Genomic DNA, 21347 nt, shown 5'->3' on the forward strand with positions numbered 1-21347 from the left:
TTATTTCTTTTTATCATAGAACTCCAAGAAGTTGCCGCAATCGAGTCACTCATTCATTTACAATAAAGCCTCTTCTAGAAGCAAAGAATTTTTTTTATTATATACTATCATTAATGTTTACTGTTGGTATTCTGTAATAGTCAATTTTCGCTTTGGATTTTAAAGCCGTCGTAAGCTTCGCTTCCGGCTATCTATAGCTCCTTTAGGGTCCACAAGGGAAGTCACACCATGCAATGTTCGGACGGAGGTAATACCACCGAGTGCTCGTTCCCTCATTGTATCAGGTTTAATAGATCCTGGCATGTGCCTTAGCATAGGGCTCGCCCATGAAGATGAAGACTGGTTATGACTTGCTGATAATCCTTGCAGCGTCTGACGAGCGGATAGACTGGAATTAGGGTTAGGGATGATGCCGGGACTGAGGCTGGGATTAGAATGACTGACCAACATCTGTTGATGTTTTTGTGGGGCTATAGGGTCAAATAACCAATCCTCTTGGGGCAGTTTACGTTTGATAGGTATAGAGGGTGTTCCATTACAACCAGATCCTTGAACGGGTTGTGATGACTGAGCCTGAGTCTGAGATTTAGTGGCACGGGTCTGATCCGATGATGTATTCATATCATGACTTTCCTGGGAAAGGCATTTCCACTGTTCTTCCTGCTTGGTCTTTACTGTTGCCCCTACAGTTCTTTCATACTGTGGAAGGTTTTCATTATTACTATGATGGTCATGAGACATACCGAGATCTGTGTTGCTATCATTGCTGATACTGTTACTGGTGATGATGGTTGTGGACATGTTTGAGGTTGTATTATTTGATTCCCCAGAGACTGATTTTGTTGATGAGGCTGATGACAGAGTTGAAGTTGATGAAGGAGAAGGAGAAGAAATAGAGGCTGTTGATGTAGATGCCGACAGAGGTTTAAAAATATCGTTTCTTCCTCTGGCATGGATACTCGTCATTAATCTAGCGTGCTTTGCATAATCATCATAACGCTCCAATAACTGACGTCCAGCTTCTTCATTCAATGCAGACTCTGGATTAGGAACAATCAACAGGCATTTGATCACCAGCAAGATATGTCGAAGACCCAAATCCTTTTTCCAATCCTTTTTGAGTGTGCTCACACAGATGTCGCCTTGTTTTGAAACATTTGGATGAAATATTTTGGTGACGAAGAAGCCTAGAAAAAAAAAAAAAAAAAAAAAAAAAAAAAAGGCAACAACGAACTTCAGAGAGCTTTTTTTTTCTTCTTTGAAATACAAAAAATTACTAGAATTGGATAAATAACAATCGTCTTCGTCTTTTTCTTCTTCTTCTTACATTTTGGGGGCGAGTTTGGAAAGTCTGCACTCAATTGGATCCGTATCCTGAAAACACCGCCTTCATATGGTGTTCCTCCTAAAATAATGGTAATAATGATAACGCATGATAATATATTTAGTTGACAAGACGATATTAAATTGTTAAAAAAGAAGGTATTCCGATGAATAATTGCCTGAAATTTCTGAATGCATTGTTGCTCAGGATTGTTTGGAATTCAAAATTTACCTGGACCTTGAATCCAGGCTTGAATGTCTGTGATGGAGTCCTCATTCAGAATGAGACGGATGCCTTCTGGAGGGTCTTGCTCTAAGGCATACAGTTCTCGCGTCACCTTTCGCTGGGCTGCCGGCGAAATGGAGTCCATGTCACAATCTATATATTTTTTATAAGATTGAGAGCGATGCGATGGATGTCAAGATGTAAGTACAAAAAGGAACGAAATTGTGCTACAATCAGCAAATGACAACACAGCCACAGAGGGTGGCTGTGCTCACTCGCGTGCTTTATTAACTTTTTAATAATAATAAAAAAAAAAATAAAAAAAAAAGTATTTATCTTGTTATATATCCTCGTCAGAGTCCTCATCCCATTCCATGTTCAGCTCCTCACTTTGTTCCTTCATCTGAGTCAATCCAGTCACGTCCTCCAGATGCTTTGCATCCTGAAAGACCTTGGCCAAGAACCCAAACCCTTCTTTTTCATATGCTTCCAGAATAGCATCAGAACACGCTGTGCACCGATCATAGGCTTGTCCTGAAATCAAGAGATTCTTGAACCGCGACAGGAACCCACGGATTTGGTGTGGTAATAAACCTAGTGTAGAGACCTGATTATTCTGCGTCCTTCCTTCCTGATCGCCTTCATCATCAGCCTTATCAGCAGGCGCGCGCATTCTATATAAATCAGTAATATGTAATATAACAATCATAAGTACCATTTCTTAATTCATATACTCTACCAGACCTTGGGCCTGACATACCCATCGGGATGATGCAAGAGTGAGACTAGCATCTCAACTGCTACGGCACTTGCTATGGCTGAGAGTCCTGGGCGGGTCACTGTGCACTGTTGGTCAAGAGTCCTATCCGAGAGCGACTAAAAACATTTTTCAATATCACAGATAGCACATGTATATTTCCAGGATCATAAAGTAGAAAATAAAAAGACCACCTACATCTGTAGGCGCAACAACGTCGTTGCAAAAGTAACATCCCAATGGTGAGGAGCCGAAAGAAGCATGGTATTCATGATCTTGGCCAATGCCATGACGCATCACCAGAAAAGTATCAAACCCAAGTGCTGCATTAATAACAATCTAATAGTGAATCGAAGGACAAATGGTGGACAGGTTGGTAAAGGTCATTCGAGCAATAACTTTTTTTTTTTTTTTTTTTTTTTTTTTCTTGATTGAATCAATGAGTTGAACAAAAAGCGATTCTTTTTTGTATCCCACCTTCTTCATCCTGGCTCCTAAAAGTGTTGGGAGCCAACGGCTTTCGCGACTGTCCATAAGCAAAAATATGACATCATGCTGCTGAAAGAGGTCCTCCAATTTCTCAACGTCTCTCTGAACACTCTCGTACAGCTGAGGACTGATAGGATGTCCTGGCATTGGAATTGACAAGGTATGGCCCACTGCATTCTGAGGGTATCATATATTACGCATTAAATAAAGTTAGTATCCATGATGGCCCTGAACATATTTAAGTTATGCACAGGATCTACTTACAACACCTGGATACACCTTCCGGAGACTAGCCGCGGCGGTGATCGCCTTATCCTTTCCGCCCTCCAAACAATCCTCAAACTCAAAGAGAGGTTGTCGGACTGGGTTCGAGAACGACACTTTGGCGTTGTCAACTAATGTAATGTTACGGATACCCCATCCTAACAATGAGCGGGCGACATAGCATCCCAGAGTTCCAGCTCCTAGGAGTAGACACCGTGTTTCCTGCACCTTTTCCAATTGCAAATCCGGTAACAACCTCCATCGCATCAGTTTCAAATTCAGATCTACAGCAGTGTCTGCAAGTCGGGTTGGGTCCATCAGAGGAGCTAGGTCCGCAAGACGTGGGCCAAGTTTTCCTTGAGCATTCTTTTCCCATCCCACGGCCTTTGGACAAGCTAAATCAAAAAAGTGTTTTTGTATATCAGCTCAGATAGGTACCCTCTTAATCGGTTTAAAGGATTTTGACCCATTTGTTTTCCATAGATTGAAAAGCCGACATACTGGAAAGAGGGACATAGGATGGAACCTCCACTGTAAATATCTTGCTAGCACTAATGTCCTGCTTGCCAGGGACTTCACGGAAACACAGTACTCGGACTTTGGAAACCCTCCATTGGTAATAGAGAAGAGTCAAGAAATTTCGCAAAGGCCACCCAGGATTGCTATCTAGCGATGATGGATCTGCAAATCCAACAACGATCTACAGACAACAGTATCAAGTCCGGTAAGCATATGCGCTACAACACAACTGACTTGTGGAGTATGATCATTTCTCAAGTGCTGTTACCTGCTCAGGATTGCATCCAGCATAAAATGTATCCCAATCTTGAAGACGTGCGACCAAGGTTGTGGACATTGAGGAGTTGTCGGAACTCTCTTTGATGAGAAAGAAGCCATGCTGAGAAAGAGGATAGGTTTCGCGGTATCGATTTAGTTGAACATGTAGGTTTTGAATGTATGTCTGTGACCAAGCAGAACCAATGTCCTGAAATGCGCCAGCAGTCCATGCAGGGTCGGCCACCAAGGCCGGGAACGCGAACCAGTAAAAGAATTTGAACTTCTTGAGGTCCGCAAATGTAAGAAGTAGGAATTTATTGAGAAGTGATGGATCAAGCACCGCCTTTCCAGATGTGATGTCTTCCCAGATCTAGAAACAAATGGGAGTGAAATGATACATATTATCCATGTTGGGCCGCTTGGTTAGTAAGGCATATTCCTCGCGGGAGAATACACACTAATTGCGGGAAAGTGAAAATGCCAATATTTAGATCCAGTCTCTCTCAAGCATACCTGATCAACGGTCATCTTGAACAATGCAGTCCTATCTATTGATTTGAAGTCTTCAATGGTATTTGTATTTTTAACGAGGCCAGGAGCAGGGTATGTGAAGGCTGGTGCCCTGAAGTAAAAAAAAATAAAAATAAAATAAAATCAGCTAGCGCGCGAAACAAGCTTTGAACCGATCAAAATCCCCATGTTTTGTTTATTACCTGGATGTTGACGCATGTTCAGACTCTAAAACGTCTGGGAATGCCCCTGTCCCAAGACAGAGACGTGCAGGCAGAGCAACAGTGGCGTCTTTGCCGGGAACACGGACCTGATGCCCTGTAGCATAGTATCCAAAAATAGACTTGAGCGAGTCATCGAGCTTGAAGACGTCCATCTTGCGTTGAGTCAAAACTTGCCAAAAGGGAGCCTCAACGGCCGAGGCCCATGAATGAAATTGGAGGACCATATCAATGGCGTTTTGGGGGAATTTGGAGGATGTAGGTGGTAACAATAGCGTCCAAGTGAGAAAATAGAGGAAAAAAAAATAAAAATAAAATAAAATGATAGAAAAAAAAATATATAAAGAAAAAGAGAGAAAAGAGAGAAAGAGAAAGAGAGAAAGAGAAAGAGAAAGAGAAAGAGAGTGAATGCTAAGAAGAATGGAATGCCATCACTTCATGAACCTCCTTTGTTTCCTGTTGCGTGAGAAGAGACGCTGTCACCTGTGTCGACTTCTTTTTGCGGCGCATGTTACCAGTTTAGATGGTGTTTGTTTTGTGTGCATGGACCCTCCTGGAGTGAATTCCAATGGTTGGTGACGATAATTCATGGGCATCCCACCATCACAGAGCACTCCTAAAAGCCATGTCTGTTCATGGATCACAATTAAAGTAGTGGCTTTTTTTTCTTTTAATCTGTTGCATTTGGAGGATACATTCTCTCTCCATTCTGATCATTCAGCTTCGATCAAGCTTTAAAGCCAATTACTTTCTTTATCCTACAGGCATACACTTCCTATCACGACCATCGCCTTTGCTCCTAAACCTCAAGTCCAGAGCTTTGCCTTATTCTTTTTAGTGCATGCATACACATCATGTAAGCCGATGCAATCAAATCTTTGCTGAATTCATTAAACCAACAATACGGAATATAAGGCGCGACAGCGCGCGTTTGAATAGACTTGTTAACTCAAATAAGATCATTTTGAATCTAGACCTCATGAAATCAAAGGCCAAGAACAGAGGAACACAAGGGACTCCGAATGGCATGTCTAAAAAGGCAAAGGAGACAGACATGACCAACTCACCCAAACCTAGTCTAGACTTCCCACCACATGAACAGTTGAATTCAGAGACAAGCGATCGGCCTGCAACAATGTCAGAACACACCTCGCTTTCCACCACAGTCCACAACCATACAGCAGCAATACTGGGCTCAGAAGGACAGAACACTTCTGAATCAAAATCCATGCAGCATACAGTACCTCAGGCTATTTCTAATGGGATGGTCATAAACGACACTTTGAGCTACGATAGAAACGAACGGAGGATCCCCATGACATCCATGGAGACTGAGTACATTGAGGCTCTGTATTCGGATCTAACAGGGGAGTCTCAGAAGAATCATAGTGTCAGTCTCAACCAACTTCAGGATCCCACTTATGTTCATAACCCAGATTTGGAAGATCTGCCACCTCATTCATCTTCGGAATCGGATGATATCGACTATGAAGACCTTGATAGCTATGAAGATCAAGGTAGAGATGGTGACTGCGAGGATTTTGATGATGATCTGGATGTATATGATCACGATGACTTTTTATCATCGCAGGAGGCCATTCTTATGGAGCTGCGACGTGAGCAGGTTGAGTTTGAAGAAAATGTTCGTCAGCTCCAACAACAGCTGCAGCGACAGGGGTCGCTTCTCCCCCTATCCTCTAACGATGGCGCTGATCACGAGCAGATGGTTCGCAATGGAAATCTACACACCGAATCTTTAGATCCAACAAGTAATGATAGTCGTTTGCGAGACCTTCGATTTAATAATGCGCAGACCGATTATCGACATTCAGCAGAATTTCAGGAGAGGATTACTCACAAGTGTAACCTTTGCAAAGAGCCTCGGTCGAGCCTTTGCTTGGGGAAATATGGCTGGATATGGAGGCCAATGATCATTGAGGCATTAGCTACAGCTGCAGCAGTAATTGCCACGGTCACTTCGCAACAACTAGAGAAATCTAATACCCATCGGCCTCACCGATATGATGAATTTTTACCAAAACCACAAAAGACGTCAGAGCTAGGCAAAAGAACTGCTTTTGCTTTCCCATCCTTTGGTGGCAGATCTCTCCAATCCAATAGGTATGGTTGTTACTGGCTTCGTCAGAATGTGTCTTGTCTACTGCATGCCTAAGCCTTTAGTAACCACTGTTCCCTACATGTGCTTGACTATATTTTATGACAGCGCCCAGAAGTCTTGGGACCATTCTTCAGGGTATCAGCCTCCACCTATACGACACATGTACCGGGGCACAACTCCGCCATCGCCTGCAATGATTTACCCGCTTCCACCAGATTCACCATACACATTCAGGAGAAAATCGAGTGAGTTCTTGGAGCCTGTCGGAGAATTTCATGAATTTCAGTCAGCTGAAGGCAATTCCCGGCAAGTTCTTCTGCACGTTTGGCCACCTTCAAATCTCGACACGCCTCTGTTACAGAAACTAGAAGCTTGTTGTCGGGACTTTCAAGAGAACGATATTGTTCGAGGGCACAGCGGAGATGGGTTCTTAAATGGATGGCGACCTTCCTGGAAGCAACCCCATCAAACAGGAGTTTTGCGTTTCGGACATTGGCGAGTGAGAGCCCCGCCAAGTCCAGGAGGCAGTACACGGTTATATGTAAAGATCTCTCTTTCGTTAATCTTTCATGACTGGTGTATACCATCCACCAACCTACCTTAACGACCATTTGCTCATACTTTTTTTTTTTTTTTTTTTTTTTTCCTGTGGATTTGAATGTCGGTATAGCCGCCATTCCAGACGCCTCTAACGCTTGCCGCTGGTGGAGGCTCTGTGTTGGGGCCTAGTACAAATGTGCATGGAATTACCTCCAATTACACAGCTTCTAATTTAAATTCACCGCAGTATAAGAATGGCGCTCGACCACATCAACAGCATCACCATCACCACCACTATCCAGGGCATCAGCATCAACATCAATTGTGTGAGGCCCATGATCCTACGATATTCCCAAAAAAGGAGCACAAGATGGTGCAAAGTGTTATACCAGAGAGTCAAGCTAATACACACCGCCATGATACTAATAGCCATACAGATGAGACGACACAACAGAATGGCCACCAGGTAGCTCCACATGATCTTCATTTAGAGTCTACAACACAAGGTCGACTTCTTCGCCTGGTTCGGGCCATTCAGATGGTGGAGAAAGTGATCATTGCTCGACATCTGAGATACTTGTTTCCAACACTTTATGAAAAATACCATGGTCTTCAATTTGGGACACCCCGACTGTTTGATGCAGTGGCGACGGTTGCGTTGGCAATGGATGTGTCACCGCGGTTACACCACGACAAGGCGCATACAAAGCACGGGTTTTGTTGGATCGTTGCATGTGGAGATTTTGTGGGAGGCGATCTTTGTATTCCGGAACTGGGCAAGAGGGTAGTGATGCGTCCAGGCACTGTAGTGGCCATTCGATCGACTGTTGTAGCTTATTACGTCGAACGCTACGCCAGAAACACGAGCATGTATACTATGTATGCATACACCAGCGATAATAATTGGCCGCCTGCTACCTAAATGCTCTGCATTTTGCTATTACTATCACTATTGTTATTTTTCGGTCCCTTGTACACAGAATAACGGTGATAACAACGACAACCGGAAGGGTGCTCTCGACTCCCGATTGATTACTGCTGTGCGAAAACGAACAGAGGGTCTTCTTGTAATATGCAAGGATGAAAGAGATCCGCACAGCGTGAGTGTATGCCAGTATCGATCACCCAAAGAAAAAGTGAAAATGAAAAAAAAAAAAAAACAAAAAACAAAAAACAAAAAAATACTATGGAGTATGGTCCATAACTGAGCAATGGTCATAGCGAAGGTGCATGTCTATGGTACAACAATATGCAGAAGGATCTATTAGAGTGTATAAAATTAGTTTGCTAGTGGCTGTGGGTTTTGACGCTTCCTAATAAGAAATGAAATGAGAGCAACGGACAATTACACTTGTTGAATGTGCTTTATGTTGTCACCTTGGGTAGAATCCTCGTAGCATCGGTGCGCCCGACGCCAAGAGCTTTAGAGCAATATGGAGGTGGGAGGAGGGACCAACAGGAGGTGGGGACTGGATTGTCTATGAAGAGAACGAAAAGAAGAGGGGACCTGCGCTCAATGACCGGGCGAGCAAAGCAGGATCAAAGTGATCGATTACACTATCGACATTTACAAGCTAATGTAAGGCACCAGTCTACTCTGTAAATAAAGATCTCCCTCCCTGTCCAGCTGATATCGATTGTATGCATGTCTCACTCTCTCAATCTTTCCATGGACAAAGTGATGTGATCTTTTGCTTTGAAGGAAGTACCTGAAGCGTCAACATTAGATATGGACGTACAATCGGAGAAAACAAACATTGGAGTCACACAAAGGTCAACTTTCTTTAACAGTCGCCACAACAGCATTAAGAGCAATGATCAAGTATACTGATACCCCATACAATGAAAAGGTGAAATATCTGGATATCTCTGCAATCGGTATTCGAGAAGACAGGCTATGGTGGTTGGACTATGAGCTAAACTGTCCTACTGGCTATGAGTACCATTGAAAGACAGATTGAATCATATATAAGAATGTGCTGCGGTACTTGAATAAAATCTTAGGGCTTCAGTTTGATTTTATACTCTAGAGAACGAGTCCCCAACACATTGATCTGCTGAGAAACCAGAGTGCTATCTTTCCATCTCGACTAGACCACCATTGATAGGTGCGATGCTTCAGCCTATTTCAAACGGTTCGGTACATACATGCATACAATCGATATCAGCTGGACAGGGAGGGAGATCTTTATTTACAGAGTAGACTGGTGCCTTACATTAGCTTGTAAATGTCGATAGTGTAATCGATCACTTTGATCCTGCTTTGCTCGCCCGGTCATTGAGCGCAGGTCCCCTCTTCTTTTCGTTCTCTTCATGGACAATCCAGTCCCCACCTCCTGTTGGTCCCTCCTCCCACCTCCATATTGCTCTAAAGCTCTTGGCGTCGGGCGCACCGATGCTACGAGGATTCTACCCAAGGTGACAACATAAAGCACATTCAACAAGTGTAATTGTCCGTTGCTCTCATTTCATTTCTTAGTGGCTATACTTGGTAGGTCAGTACTGCATGTACATTCAAGTAGAGTAAGCTCATCGGAGTGTGACACATTACGGACGCCTTTTCCTCGCCCATTTGTGATCTAATGTGTCTCCTTTTTTTTATTATAAGAGAGTGAGAGCAATAACGAACCATCGGGGACAACAATTATAAGTCTCTAACGGACACCATCTGCAGTCGCTGTCAATCTTCTTTTACAGGCTGTGTATATACTGATGCTCGATCAATATCTCTTTCTGGGGGTGTATTGCATGTTATGTCCAAACAATTGCAAAGAAATGTTGTACAGGACCATGCCCCAATTGTTAGAACAATTGTATGAAAATCAATAAGACATGAACACAAACAGCATGTTGTTGCTATTTCCCGCCCAAATACTCCAGATTCTGACCATCCTTCTCCCTCATGCATGATAAATTCAATTTGTTATTTGTTGTTACATACTTTGCATATTGCACCATGAGCATGCATCATGGTGTCCTGATATTTAAGGCTGACTAGTTTAATTGAGCGACAAAACAGCCCTTTTGCAAAGATGATGCTGAGATTCTCTCTCTCTTTGTTTTTTTATGTGTGCTCTTCAGATTTTTTCTCCAGCTCTCGATGCTCTCGATAATTTTTTTTTATTTTCTCTCTCTTGAAACTCTATGCTCACTTTCTCTTTGTCATTTTCTTCCTCTCTCACCTCTATCTCTTGCCTTGTCTCTTTTCTTCACCTACACCTCTCTATGACCCACTCACATGTGTCCATACACACCTTGACGCCTGATTCTTGACTTTTGCATTAACTTACTCTCTCGTCTCCTTTCCTTCTTTTAACGCCTTGTTGCATTTTCAACACGCCATCCTTATCATTATTCCTCATCATCCCTAGATTCATTCATTCTGTCATTCATTCATATAATTTATAGTCGTACTCTGCCTATCCTCTAATCTATCCTCCCCACAAACCAGTTCCTTAACCTTCTGTCAACTAAGCTTAAAACTTTTCTGATATCGTGTACTCACTCATTCATCAGCATCATTGCATCATTCAATCATTGAACTACTAATACAATAATACATTTACGACATCAGGAGGCAAGGGAAAAAAAAAAAAAAAAAAAAAAAATAGACCCAATCTATCCATCTACGTTTAATAAGCTATCCATCACATCTTCAAACGCAGTTTATTCGAGCATATCCTTCTTTTCATCTGCTTTCGTCTGCCCCTTTCTTCAAACGACAAAGCTCTTCACCAACACCGAAAAATTTCTCAACAATGGGCAGCAGCCAGTCCTCCTTGCAGGCGCGTCTGCACAAGAAGCCCAGGCCGACGCAGCAAGAACTCCAACGTGAATATCAGCGTAAATTGAGTGAGCAGCAAATGGCAGACCATTTGTCTGCTCGCTTGGCCCTAGAGAGTAACACTTCGTTTGCGCGTGGCGCTCAGGAGTTTAGCCAAATCCCTGCTATGAATGGTTACACCCCTTCCGTCATTGCTTCAACCGCCAACAACGAGAGCTTTTATCAACAACGTGCCAACACCATTCACTCTACTAACGGCGCTAAATCTGCACAGCAAAACTTCCGCTGGATTGATGGAAGGCGCCATCACAACAACGAGGATGCCGTCTATGTACTTCCAAATGATATTGATGAAATGGATAGGTGAGATGCATGGCCCCAAACATTTTAGGTTAATGCTTCATACTCGAGCTAATAGTTTATTGTTTTAATTATCGTTGTAAGTTTACTAAGCCATTGTGTTATATTTCTTTCTGTTCTTTCTCTTTGCATCTCTATGATACTCTCTCAGACTTCACCTTCAGCATTATGTTATTCGACACGCGTTTAATGGAAACACGCGCGCCAAGTTTGATGGCAAGATTCACAAAGATGTTCTCGATGTTGGTTGTGGTCCAGGAACATGGATTTTAGGTAAGTACTTTCAACACACAACATTGGTTTCATTTCCAGTCCAAATGATTATCAGTCCTTTAAACCCAATCATTTAACACCATTTATCCATCTGTTCATAGAAATGTCAACGGAACATACCGAAACCAATTTCACAGGTATCGACATATCCGCTGTTTGGCCAACAGAAATCAGACCTCGCAATTGTCGCTTCCAGGTTGTTAATGCTATTCAAGGCCTGCCATTCGAGGATAATACCTTTGATTTTGTTTATCAGAGATTTATGATCTTGGCCTATCCTGCCAAAGATTGGCCATTCATTGTTCAGGAATTGGTGCGCGTCACCAAACCAGGTGGCATTATTGAGCTGACAGAGATGCCAGTTGCAACAAGCTCCAACGGTCCAGAGCTTACTAAAATACTGGATGTCCTTGAAAGAGGGTGCATTTCCAAAGGGCTAGATCCCAAAGTGGCAAGGAAGCTTGATATTTTGCTACAGGAGGCAGGCATCAAAGACGTCAAAACTAGCCATACCTCTATCGAAATTGGTGCCTGGGGTAAAAAAGTTGGCCAACTAATGCGTGAAAACATGGCTGGACTTTGGTCAAGCCTGAAGGGCTGGCTCAAGGAGCTGACAGGAATGACAGATGCCCAGTATGACAGCATGATCAAAAGAATTTTTGTAGAGTATGAGGACTACCAATGTTATGTCAATTGCTATTGCGCATGGGGTGTAAAACCTCACCCAACGGAACATCTCTCTACGTCACCAGTAGCATCAACGACTCTATCGTCTCAAACAGATCCATCCATCATTGGTGGAATACAAGGCATTTCAGCACGACAACCAGTAGTAATGTAATTGGTAATGCAATGCCAACACATTGCCAGGCCTGGAAGCTCGATTGTGATAGGATGTGATACATTGGCTCGACATTGGTGTAATGACACCATGGCCGAGGGTTGACGTCCATGAAATCTCACGACTGTCATTTTTAATGTATAATTTATTTAATGTATACAGCACTTTGTACTGCCCATCTTCCTTATTTTAACACGCCACCATCGAACACCCTTTAGAGTATCATTAAATTAATTAAAAAACAGAACGCAGACTGCAAAACATGTGGCCACATCATAAAAAAGATCGATGTGACCAATTTTTCCTCTTGACTTGACATAATATGAGACCCAAGCCGATATGAATCAGTCGGATGTCCCTTACTGTCTCCTTTTCTTACTGTTTCTGACCGAGTGTTACTCTTTTTTGACGCAGTGGCAGTGTGGTTCAGAGCAAGGTGGAATAACTTGAGCACCTCAAAATGTGTTTGTTTGTAATAAAACCAAAACACATATCATCCATCCGTCAGTTTGGTGATGTGCTCGTACACAGTGCATGTCATTTGGCAGAGCTGAGTGTGTAATTGAGGAAAAACCTGTCTTCCTCTCTTTCTCTTTGTCTCCTTTATTGTATCTTTCTTCCTCTCCCTATATTCCTATATTCTTCCCTGCATCGGACGCCCTATCTCAATCGTTTGATTACGCCCCCTCAATCCTACTTTCAAGTCCAAAAGAACTCGCATCCATCCTCAATCTCACCTGACTCCAACGCGCGTGGCAGATTAACCTTATTATTTGTCTAATTACTGGGTCAAATCCTCCTCTCCATCTGTGTTGGACGCAATAGTTGCAGCTCGTCCTTCGAATGACCCACCAGCAACCATACCAGACCCAGTCTCGTCGATCAGTCGTATCAGACACTACCAGCTTTTCTGTGAGAGCATCAGCACTCTTTCGCGCAGGTGGACAGCTGTTCTCCGATGGCTCACATAGTCTGCGTAGGACGTTGAATGTGCCTCAAAATTTGAGTCGGCTGGTCGAATTGCCAACAAGTCCTTCTGAAAATATCAACTCTGTAACCACTGCGCGGTCTCGACTTAATGTAAGTGGATGGTCAGACTTTTTTTTATTTTTTCTTGATTGAGAAAACCACTACAAATTCTGTTTGACTGTAACTCTTCATAACCACCATAAATAAAAAATGAAGCAGCAGAACACAAGTATTTCGACAGAGGGCTATCGCTCTAACGAGGCCTCTGAAACGATTGATTTCGAGAGAATGGTGACATTACGGGAGAGTCCCATGATCCAGTCAACCACAGCACCACAGGATGAAGGCTCACATCACACCTATTCATTTATGGGATATGGAGCGCAGATTTCGCTTTCCAACGGTGGTATAAGTAATTATGAGGACATACATAGGGATAACACATCAAATATGGAGAGAAATGAACGCCAAGAAGAGAGTGATTTGGAAGACGATGAAGAAATGCAAGAAAGATCTTTGGAAGGTATCCCATACCCAGAGTCTATCCGCTATTCACACCATAATCGATCTCAAAGTTACGGCCCTACAGTCGTAACCTCCGGGTCATCTCAACAACAAAACAGCTTTATACTGCCACAACAGCACCCAGCTCATAATCAACAACAAAGGCAGCATTATGAACTATCTAATCTTTTAACCACAGCCCCTTCCCTCTCTTCATTCTCCATCCATCAGGCAACCAGACCATTGTCGCTGTCTCAATCAGCACAACCTTACCAAAGAAGCCCGCAAGAGCATCATCAGCAGCAATATCAACAACAGCCTCAGTACACCGACCACAACAGGGTCTCCTCTGCGCAGTCAGCTCGACGCTCACAGCAACAGCAGCATCCCCAACAGATGCGATACGGTGATCCGGAAGGGGCCGTGAATACCTCGCAAGAACATTATACACCTTCATCACGGCCAGCGTTCCTTAGCCAGCCAGTATATCAACTTGCTTGTGCAGCATGCATCCGACCACTGTGTGTGCGAGCTATGAAAGCGGTGATGCTCAGTGATCACTCCAAGGAACTTTATTCAACCGATATGCCACCAGCTGGCCTGCAACTTGTGAATGAGGATCGCCAAGTACGCCATTGTGCCTGTCGAATCCGAGATAGTGCCTGCCTTGGCTGGTAGGCTTTTTTAGCTATATCGGTTACATTGCGTGGTTGTCTGGAGATACACAAGACTAAATCATCTTTTTTTTTTTTTTTTTTTTTTTTTTTTTTTTCTTTGTGTACACACATGTATCAAGTGGCCAAGTGGTGGGATATCATGTTACACAACCTTGTTCTGGATGCCTGAACGATCAGAATAATGGCCATTTTTGGATGTTTTATTCTTCAGCAGTCTATCATTACAAACGAAATCGAATTGGTAAATATATATATATATCAATATAGCTTTGCTATTCGTCTTTGAGCCTTTTTTTATTCTTTCATCCCTTTTCGCTTCTATTGAATATATATTATATATATAATGTAGACGGTTCTACAGGGGATGTGATGCTCTGGGCGAATGTGCCGCCCATTAGTCATGACCAAGCACTCTCTCGCCAACTACGATTAGAAGTCCCGATTCTCAGTATCCGCACAACGTCGTTATCTCGATCCAGATCAAGGGTGAATACTGATGCAGATACGGCAGCATCAAATGACGATCGGCCTTTGACAGCCAGTGTGGAAATGGATGAGTGGCTCAATTCACCAGTGACCGAAGTCATTTGCCGTTGATGATTCTGATTTGATCAAACCACTCTTTTTTGAAACATTTTTTAAGTCGATAATCTTATATAGAATATTTGTAATATGCTTACTGCATTATATAACATGAGACAAAATAGTCAAAAAAAAAAAAAAAAACAGTTTGATCCCAATTTTCCACATATTGTCAGACTCCGCGCCTTCCATTTTGGCACAGAAGGGACGACAGAGTGAAATGGCTTCTAGTCTACTGGGACCAATGTTCTACGATGTCTTGTGTATTCATTATATGCCATCAGAAATATCGTCTACAAATGGACGTGCGCACAAATTTGGAACACAAAGCAATTTCCTGACATGTCTACCCCACACGTCCCGATCATTTGTGGCTTAAATTTATAATAAATTAATAAGTTCAGGGGCACATTTATTTTTGAACAATTGATCCGAACCGGCCAAACGCTGTGCTGTTGTTCTCTTCTTTCCTTTCCTTTACACATTTTCACCTTGTCTAACACGATTGTTATTGTTATCATCACATTTCCGACAGCGCCAACACAGTTCTCATTTCGCCTTTTCTTTTTATTTGTTTTGTCATATTTTAAATTTCTTTTTTTTTGTCGTATTCCTTTCTTCTTCCTTTTTTTTTCTTCGGTTGTATCATGGTAGAATCACAAGCTTGCAAGGACCTTGCGGCCGCACGCGCAAAGACTTCCTTCCCTATCATCGAGCTCACTCGTTATATCTATGGATCGGATGAGGAAATTGCTCGGCGCCGAAAAATTGCTAATATAGTGCTTAATGATCCCGTCTTTAGCTTTGATCGCAGGCATGTCTTTCTATTTCTTACTCTCTTCTTCTTTTACTATTGTTATTATTATTTTATTCAAATTACCTAATGATTGACTAATATATCTACTACTGTTATTACTATTGCTACCACTATTATGATCATAATTATGACCATTATTATTGTTCTTGAACTTGCAGAGTTGGCCTGAGCCGAGTCGAGGATGTGAAGACGGGTCTAGCCATGAGTCTTCGTCTGTATCAATTGAGAGAAGAGCACAAGTTTACTCACGAGGAATTCCGAATGTGTAAATACAAACCTATGCTTACTTGTTATTAGGGCTATTAGCTTGGCCTTCATTTCCTCAGATCACAGTTCTCACATGCAGTTACTTTATCTCCTCCCTTCATAAAAAAAAAAAAAAAAAAAAAGGCCTCGATTTCATAGATGACTACCTTCCGGTAAGGAAAAAAAATTAGTAATTTTTTTAGTTTGTTAGTTCGTTTTGTTTAAATAGGTTGCTCATTAAATTATGAGACCACAACAGGTAGGTCTTCATGAAACAGCCTTCATTCCCGCTATCTACGCTCAAGGAACGGACGAGCAAGCAAAATATTGGGGACCTCTGGCAGAGAAGCATCAGATCATCGGCTGCTATGCACAGACTGAACTAGGCCATGGCAGTAGGTTTTTTTTTTTTTTTTTTTTTTTTTTTTGGAAAGAAAAATGACGGCTTGATATTTCTTTTTCTTACTGCTACTTCATTTCATGACATTTGTCGTCAGGTAATCTCTCTGGGCTCGAGACAACAGCCACTTTCAACAAAGATACGGACGAATGGATTATTCATAGTACTACGTTTACTGCATCCAAGTGGTGGATTGGTGGTCTAGGCGTCATTGCAACCCATGCATTTATCCAGGCGCGTCTCATCATTGACGGCAAGGATTATGGACCTCATGGATTTATTGTTCCTATTCGCTCGCTCAAAGATCATCGTCCCTTCCCCGGTGTGAAAGCTGGGGACATTGGTCCCAAAGCATATGGCGGCTTTTCAAAAATCGATAACGGCTGTAAGAAGAAAAAAAAAAAAAAGTGTCAATGCCAGCAAATTGTAGATCTATGGATTACTGAGATTCAAGCAAAAGATGTTCTGACGATTGATATCTTTTTATATCCGACGATATGATGTAGATGTCCTCTTTGATCATCATCCTATTCCAAGAGAGAATATGCTCATGCGATTTGCCAAGGTCAGCAGAGATGGTCAGTATACCAGGCCTCCTCACAGCAAGGTAAGCCATGCTTGTTTCTTTATAAAATTACAAAAATACATCAAAGTATATAGATTAACGCCCATGACATCGACCACTTGCCCAAACATCAACTGTTTCCCAATAGCTCTCTTATGGATCAATGATTTTACTCCGGTCTGGAATGGTCCGCGAGGCATCCATGGTGCTAGGACGTGCGACAACTATCGCGACCCGCTACTCTACAGTCCGCCGTCAGTTCCATGTACCAACCAGTCGAAAGGATATCGACAATCCTAAGCTGGAAACTCAGGTGATCAATTACCCCATGGTACAGGCTCGCTTATTCCCCATGATTGCTCAAGCCTACGCTATCCTGGCTGCTGGAAAGAAAATGCAAGTCATGTACAAAAGCATGCTTTCAGAGCTTATGGTTGGCGATATCTCATCTCTCGCCGAAGTGCATTCTATTAGTTCAGGATTAAAGAGTACCTGTTCTACAATAGCGGCTACTGGAATAGAAGACTGCAGAAAATTGATGGGTGGACATGGGTTCTCGTATTTCAGTGGAATCCCGCATATTTGGTCTTCTTATGTGCCCTCCAATACTTATGAGGTATTTGATCCATTTTCTGTTGATTTGATCTGCCGTCTTTTAAATCAAGCAGGGCAGTAAGACTGACTTTTTTTTTTTCTTTTTTTCTTTTTTTTTTTTCTTCTGGATTAGGGAGATAATTTTCTGTTGACGCAGCAGTCTGCAAGGTACTTAATGAAGCAACTCAAGACCGCGACTACAGAGCCTGAAAAGCTGACCTCTTTCTCAAAGTACTTGCTCAGGGCGCTCGATCAAGACGCACTCCAAAGTGAGCGATGCTCAGTCCAGGATGCCTCGGACTGGCTCAAGCCTGAGGTCCAATTGGCTGCTTTTGAGCACCGTGCCGGACGGCTGGTATCAACCCTTGCTTTGGCTGCTTCGCAGGAAAATGTCATCTGGAGTGACCTCAACATTGAATGCTGGCGGTTAAACCATGCCCAATCGGAGTATGTGATAGCAAGCTGTGCAATAGAGAGTTTGTCTCTGGCCAAGGATGAGGATATGTCTTCTGGAACAATGCATGTGTTGAAACGTCTCTCTGATCTCTTTGCACTGCATACAATCCATACGTCCTTGAGTGATTATCTGGAAGATTATTATATTTCACCAAATCAATGCCAATTACTTCGTCAGCAGATCAAGAGCCTATTAACTGCATTAGCAGATGACGTAGTTGGCTTGGTGGATGCGTTTGATTTCCCAGATCAGCTTCTGAACAGCGCCTTGGGAAGTTATGATGGAGATGCTTACCAACGCCTTTGGGATACTGCTCAGAAGCAGAAGATTAATCAGACAGAGGTCGTTGACGGATACAAAGAATACATTGTTCCAATTTTGACCCAGTACGGAGTAGCTAAGCTTTAGAAAAAAAAAAAAAAAAAAAAAAAACTATGAACTGAAACTACAAAGACAGAAGTAAGGTGAATTGGGTTTTTGTTATTCTCTTCCAATACAAAATTAAATAAATAATATCTGTAAACATGTAGATAGACTATGCAGAATACAGAACATTTAAAACATACATGATCCAGACATACGCCGTCTTGCCATTTGGGTTGGCTAATCTTCATTTAACGGGTTTTTTTTTTGATAACGAGGACTCACGAGGTCATGTAGGACCTATTAAGATACTAGCTCTATAAATGGGTTGCTCCGGCCTGACTGTGGTGCTTTCTAGGTGTCTCCTAGCTAGTTTTTGAAGGAAACCTCTTTATTTGCAAATGGGAGACGCAAATTTAATTGATCACGTGACTGCCATGAATTTATTTATTCCGGATTTTTTTTTTTTTTCCTGTTAACAAGAACCCACAGAGGTGAGGAATTTTATTTCATAATCTCGCTCTAAAGTAATGATATCGCCCTCAACTATGAAACAAGCGAAACTCTCAAAGTTCGCACGGGATGGCTGTGAAGAGCCAATTCGTATCCATGTTTTTCTCTACCAATGTACACCGTGATCGGTACTCGAAGTCCATCCTTCCGATGTGGCCTGTTGCGCCCGTGAAAAGCCGCGGAGGCTGGCGTGCCGACTCTAGCTAAGGACGACTTTTAATTTTTTCTATTCGATCAAATCCACTGGCATGTGGACCCAAATCTTGCGGAATTGGTCTGAAATTTCTACTTTGGACTCCGTCAAACTTTGTGATCATCGCTGTCCTAGTCAAGTGGGTGGATGGGGGATGTGCTGCCAGATGTACCGCTGGTTCGGCTGGGGGGTGGAATATATACCTAAGACATGTGGCCAGCCAGGCGACTTAGGGTAGTGTACCCACGATCTTAGCCTTAGCGGAGAACACTAGGCTGTCTCGGAGAGAAAGTATAAAAACTCAAGCAAATCCCTGACCTGGCACATGTTTTGCTTCACTTTATGTGCCTTAACCAGGACTCGAACCCGGCCCCTGGGCTAGACAGGAGGGTGCCCTGACGATATTTACATTTATTCCGGATGACCCTTGTCGTAAATCTGCTATTTACGTATCCTCTTCTTCATTATTTCCATCATCATTCAGTACTTTTATCATTATTTCCTTTATCAATCCTAGTATTTAAATCACTTTGGCTTCTTTGCAAAACAGCATCCCTCTTTTCACTTTTGATGCTATTTTGCAGGTGAGCGGCTTTTATTATTATTTGTAGTTTTACTAAGTCAAGCTCGTTCTTATCAGTATTTATTAAAGATCCCTCTTTTCACTTTTGATGCTATTTTGCAGCATTCTCCAGGACTATCATTGTTGATTTATGATCCTTTAGTGATCTATTTGTCAGATTATCCTCCTTTGGCACTTTGTCCATTTATGAATTTATCTTTTGGCACTTCGTCCAATTTTTTATTATCATTTTGTTCATTTTCTGTCAATCTTTGGGATCATTGACGAATCTTTCCACGTCACCCTCAAGCTGTCAACATGGCCGAGCGGTTAAGGCGTGAGACTCGAAATCTCATGGGATCTCCCGCGCAGGTTCAAATCCTGCTGTTGACGCATATACTTTTGCTTGAAGCCTTGATGTACTATGCTCTTGACGGTGGTTACAGTGGATTCGTTAGACAAATTGTCGAGCCATCAGATCCACTGTCCTACGAGAACTTCTCTTATCCTGTGCACAAGACCAGAGGGATGGCCATGGCAGACCAAGAGCTACATTACAATAAAGTGTTTGGTGGATTTCGGTCAAGCATCGAAGGGTGCTTTGGAGACATGCAATCCACCTTCTCCAAGTTCACACACGACGCTCCCATCCGTTTCTCAGACGCAAAGACGTTTGATCTCCAATTCAAGCTTTGTTATCTGCTTATGAACATCAAGGAAGTCGTGTAGATCCATAATATTGCTACTCAGACCCACCACACATTCTGGATGCAAGATGTGTTTGACTTTCCAGACAGCAATGAGTATCAGGTTGCTTATGAGAAGCTCCCAGCATCAAAGTCAAACTAAATCATGGTCGGAGTCTTCTGGAGCTACAAGAGGCATTTTAATCCGTTGCTATTTCACAGCACAACATATTAGACACTGTCGATGAGACTACGGCAGAGATAGCGCAAGAAGGATACAAGATTGCCAAGACTTTAGACTGTCGTGGAGAGGATGATGACATAGAGCTTCTAGCTCAATGGAAGGGTTTCGATGTCACCGAAGCAACATGGGCGACTCCAGCATCCCAACTACAAACAGTGCATCCAAGACTATTGGAGAACCAAAATCAGCTTCTAGAGACGCGCACGCACCATGGGCGACTTTCCAAATTCTTTTTATAAGAAGAAATCCAACGTCGCCCTCATAGAAAGTCATAAAAACAACTTCTGTCTCACTCAATCCACGCCAGGCAACAACCCTCAATAGATTTCGTGTTTGGATTTCTTTGTATAAGCTTCAAATTGGAGCTTCTACATAGTGATTTTGTTTTCCCTCTATTACTCAAAACTGTCAAATGCCCACCAGCCTCGGTTTCCTGAGGCCAGTTTTATTCTAACCTCTTTAAAGAGCATTTATCTGACATGTATTTAGTG

The 21347-nt window shown here is 42.5% G+C and overlaps 7 protein-coding genes and 1 non-coding gene across 8 annotated transcripts; 6 read left to right on the top strand and 2 right to left on the bottom strand.

Annotated features, from left to right (window-relative positions):
• Nucleotides 1-109: 109 nt before the first annotated feature.
• BCR41DRAFT_322540 (ubiquitin-conjugating enzyme/RWD-like protein) lies at nucleotides 110-1739 on the bottom strand. The gene is made up of 3 exons (XM_022021475.1): nucleotides 1556-1739; nucleotides 1328-1405; nucleotides 110-1187 (listed from the first exon to the last, which is right to left on the bottom strand). Exons 1-3 carry the CDS (start codon nucleotides 1692-1694, stop codon nucleotides 160-162), a joined length of 1245 nt encoding a protein of 414 aa, XP_021881415.1. The 5' UTR covers nucleotides 1695-1739; the 3' UTR covers nucleotides 110-159.
• Nucleotides 1740-1825: 86 nt separating this feature from the next.
• Nucleotides 1826-5035, bottom strand: BCR41DRAFT_353470 (E1-like protein-activating). The gene is made up of 9 exons (XM_022024157.1): nucleotides 4550-5035; nucleotides 4350-4458; nucleotides 3847-4206; nucleotides 3561-3759; nucleotides 3060-3454; nucleotides 2784-2972; nucleotides 2505-2645; nucleotides 2310-2425; nucleotides 1826-2223 (listed from the first exon to the last, which is right to left on the bottom strand). Exons 1-9 carry the CDS (start codon nucleotides 4792-4794, stop codon nucleotides 1890-1892), a joined length of 2088 nt encoding a protein of 695 aa, XP_021881416.1. The 5' UTR covers nucleotides 4795-5035; the 3' UTR covers nucleotides 1826-1889.
• Nucleotides 5036-5254: 219 nt separating this feature from the next.
• Nucleotides 5255-8363, top strand: BCR41DRAFT_353471 (hypothetical protein). The gene is made up of 4 exons (XM_022024158.1): nucleotides 5255-5423; nucleotides 5542-6688; nucleotides 6792-7227; nucleotides 7357-8363. Exons 2-4 carry the CDS (start codon nucleotides 5547-5549, stop codon nucleotides 8146-8148), a joined length of 2370 nt encoding a protein of 789 aa, XP_021881417.1. The 5' UTR covers nucleotides 5255-5423; nucleotides 5542-5546; the 3' UTR covers nucleotides 8149-8363.
• Nucleotides 8364-11176: 2813 nt separating this feature from the next.
• Nucleotides 11177-12484, top strand: BCR41DRAFT_305564 (S-adenosyl-L-methionine-dependent methyltransferase; the record flags this gene model as incomplete). Its single annotated transcript, XM_022020801.1, has 3 exons — nucleotides 11177-11373; nucleotides 11522-11643; nucleotides 11745-12484. The coding sequence occupies 3 exons, from the start codon at nucleotides 11177-11179 to the stop codon at nucleotides 12482-12484; spliced, it is 1059 nt and encodes a 352-aa protein (XP_021881418.1).
• Nucleotides 12485-14353: 1869 nt separating this feature from the next.
• BCR41DRAFT_305831 (FAM72 protein-domain-containing protein) lies at nucleotides 14354-14901 on the top strand (the record flags this gene model as incomplete). The annotated part of the gene is made up of 2 exons (XM_022020807.1): nucleotides 14354-14631; nucleotides 14754-14901. 2 exons carry the CDS (start codon nucleotides 14354-14356, stop codon nucleotides 14899-14901), a joined length of 426 nt encoding a protein of 141 aa, XP_021881419.1.
• Nucleotides 14902-15678: 777 nt separating this feature from the next.
• BCR41DRAFT_336444 (acyl-CoA dehydrogenase/oxidase) lies at nucleotides 15679-18703 on the top strand (the record flags this gene model as incomplete). Its single annotated transcript, XM_022022032.1, has 8 exons — nucleotides 15679-16030; nucleotides 16192-16298; nucleotides 16424-16452; nucleotides 16539-16674; nucleotides 16777-17064; nucleotides 17186-17286; nucleotides 17393-17860; nucleotides 17972-18703. The coding sequence occupies exons 1-8, from the start codon at nucleotides 15864-15866 to the stop codon at nucleotides 18701-18703; spliced, it is 2028 nt and encodes a 675-aa protein (XP_021881420.1). The 5' UTR covers nucleotides 15679-15863.
• Nucleotides 18704-20238: 1535 nt separating this feature from the next.
• On the top strand, nucleotides 20239-20319 carry BCR41DRAFT_t69. The gene has a single exon. It is a non-coding gene; the product is annotated as a tRNA-Ser (tRNA).
• Nucleotides 20245-21095, top strand: BCR41DRAFT_422093 (hypothetical protein; the record flags this gene model as incomplete). Its single annotated transcript, XM_022030101.1, has 2 exons — nucleotides 20245-20649; nucleotides 20835-21095. The coding sequence occupies 2 exons, from the start codon at nucleotides 20245-20247 to the stop codon at nucleotides 21093-21095; spliced, it is 666 nt and encodes a 221-aa protein (XP_021881421.1).
• Nucleotides 21096-21347: the final 252 nt, after the last annotated feature.

Source organism: Lobosporangium transversale (assembly GCF_002105155.1).
Source record: "Lobosporangium transversale strain NRRL 3116 chromosome Unknown BCR41scaffold_18, whole genome shotgun sequence".
In the NCBI taxonomy this organism is placed as follows: domain Eukaryota; kingdom Fungi; phylum Mortierellomycota; class Mortierellomycetes; order Mortierellales; family Mortierellaceae; genus Lobosporangium; species Lobosporangium transversale.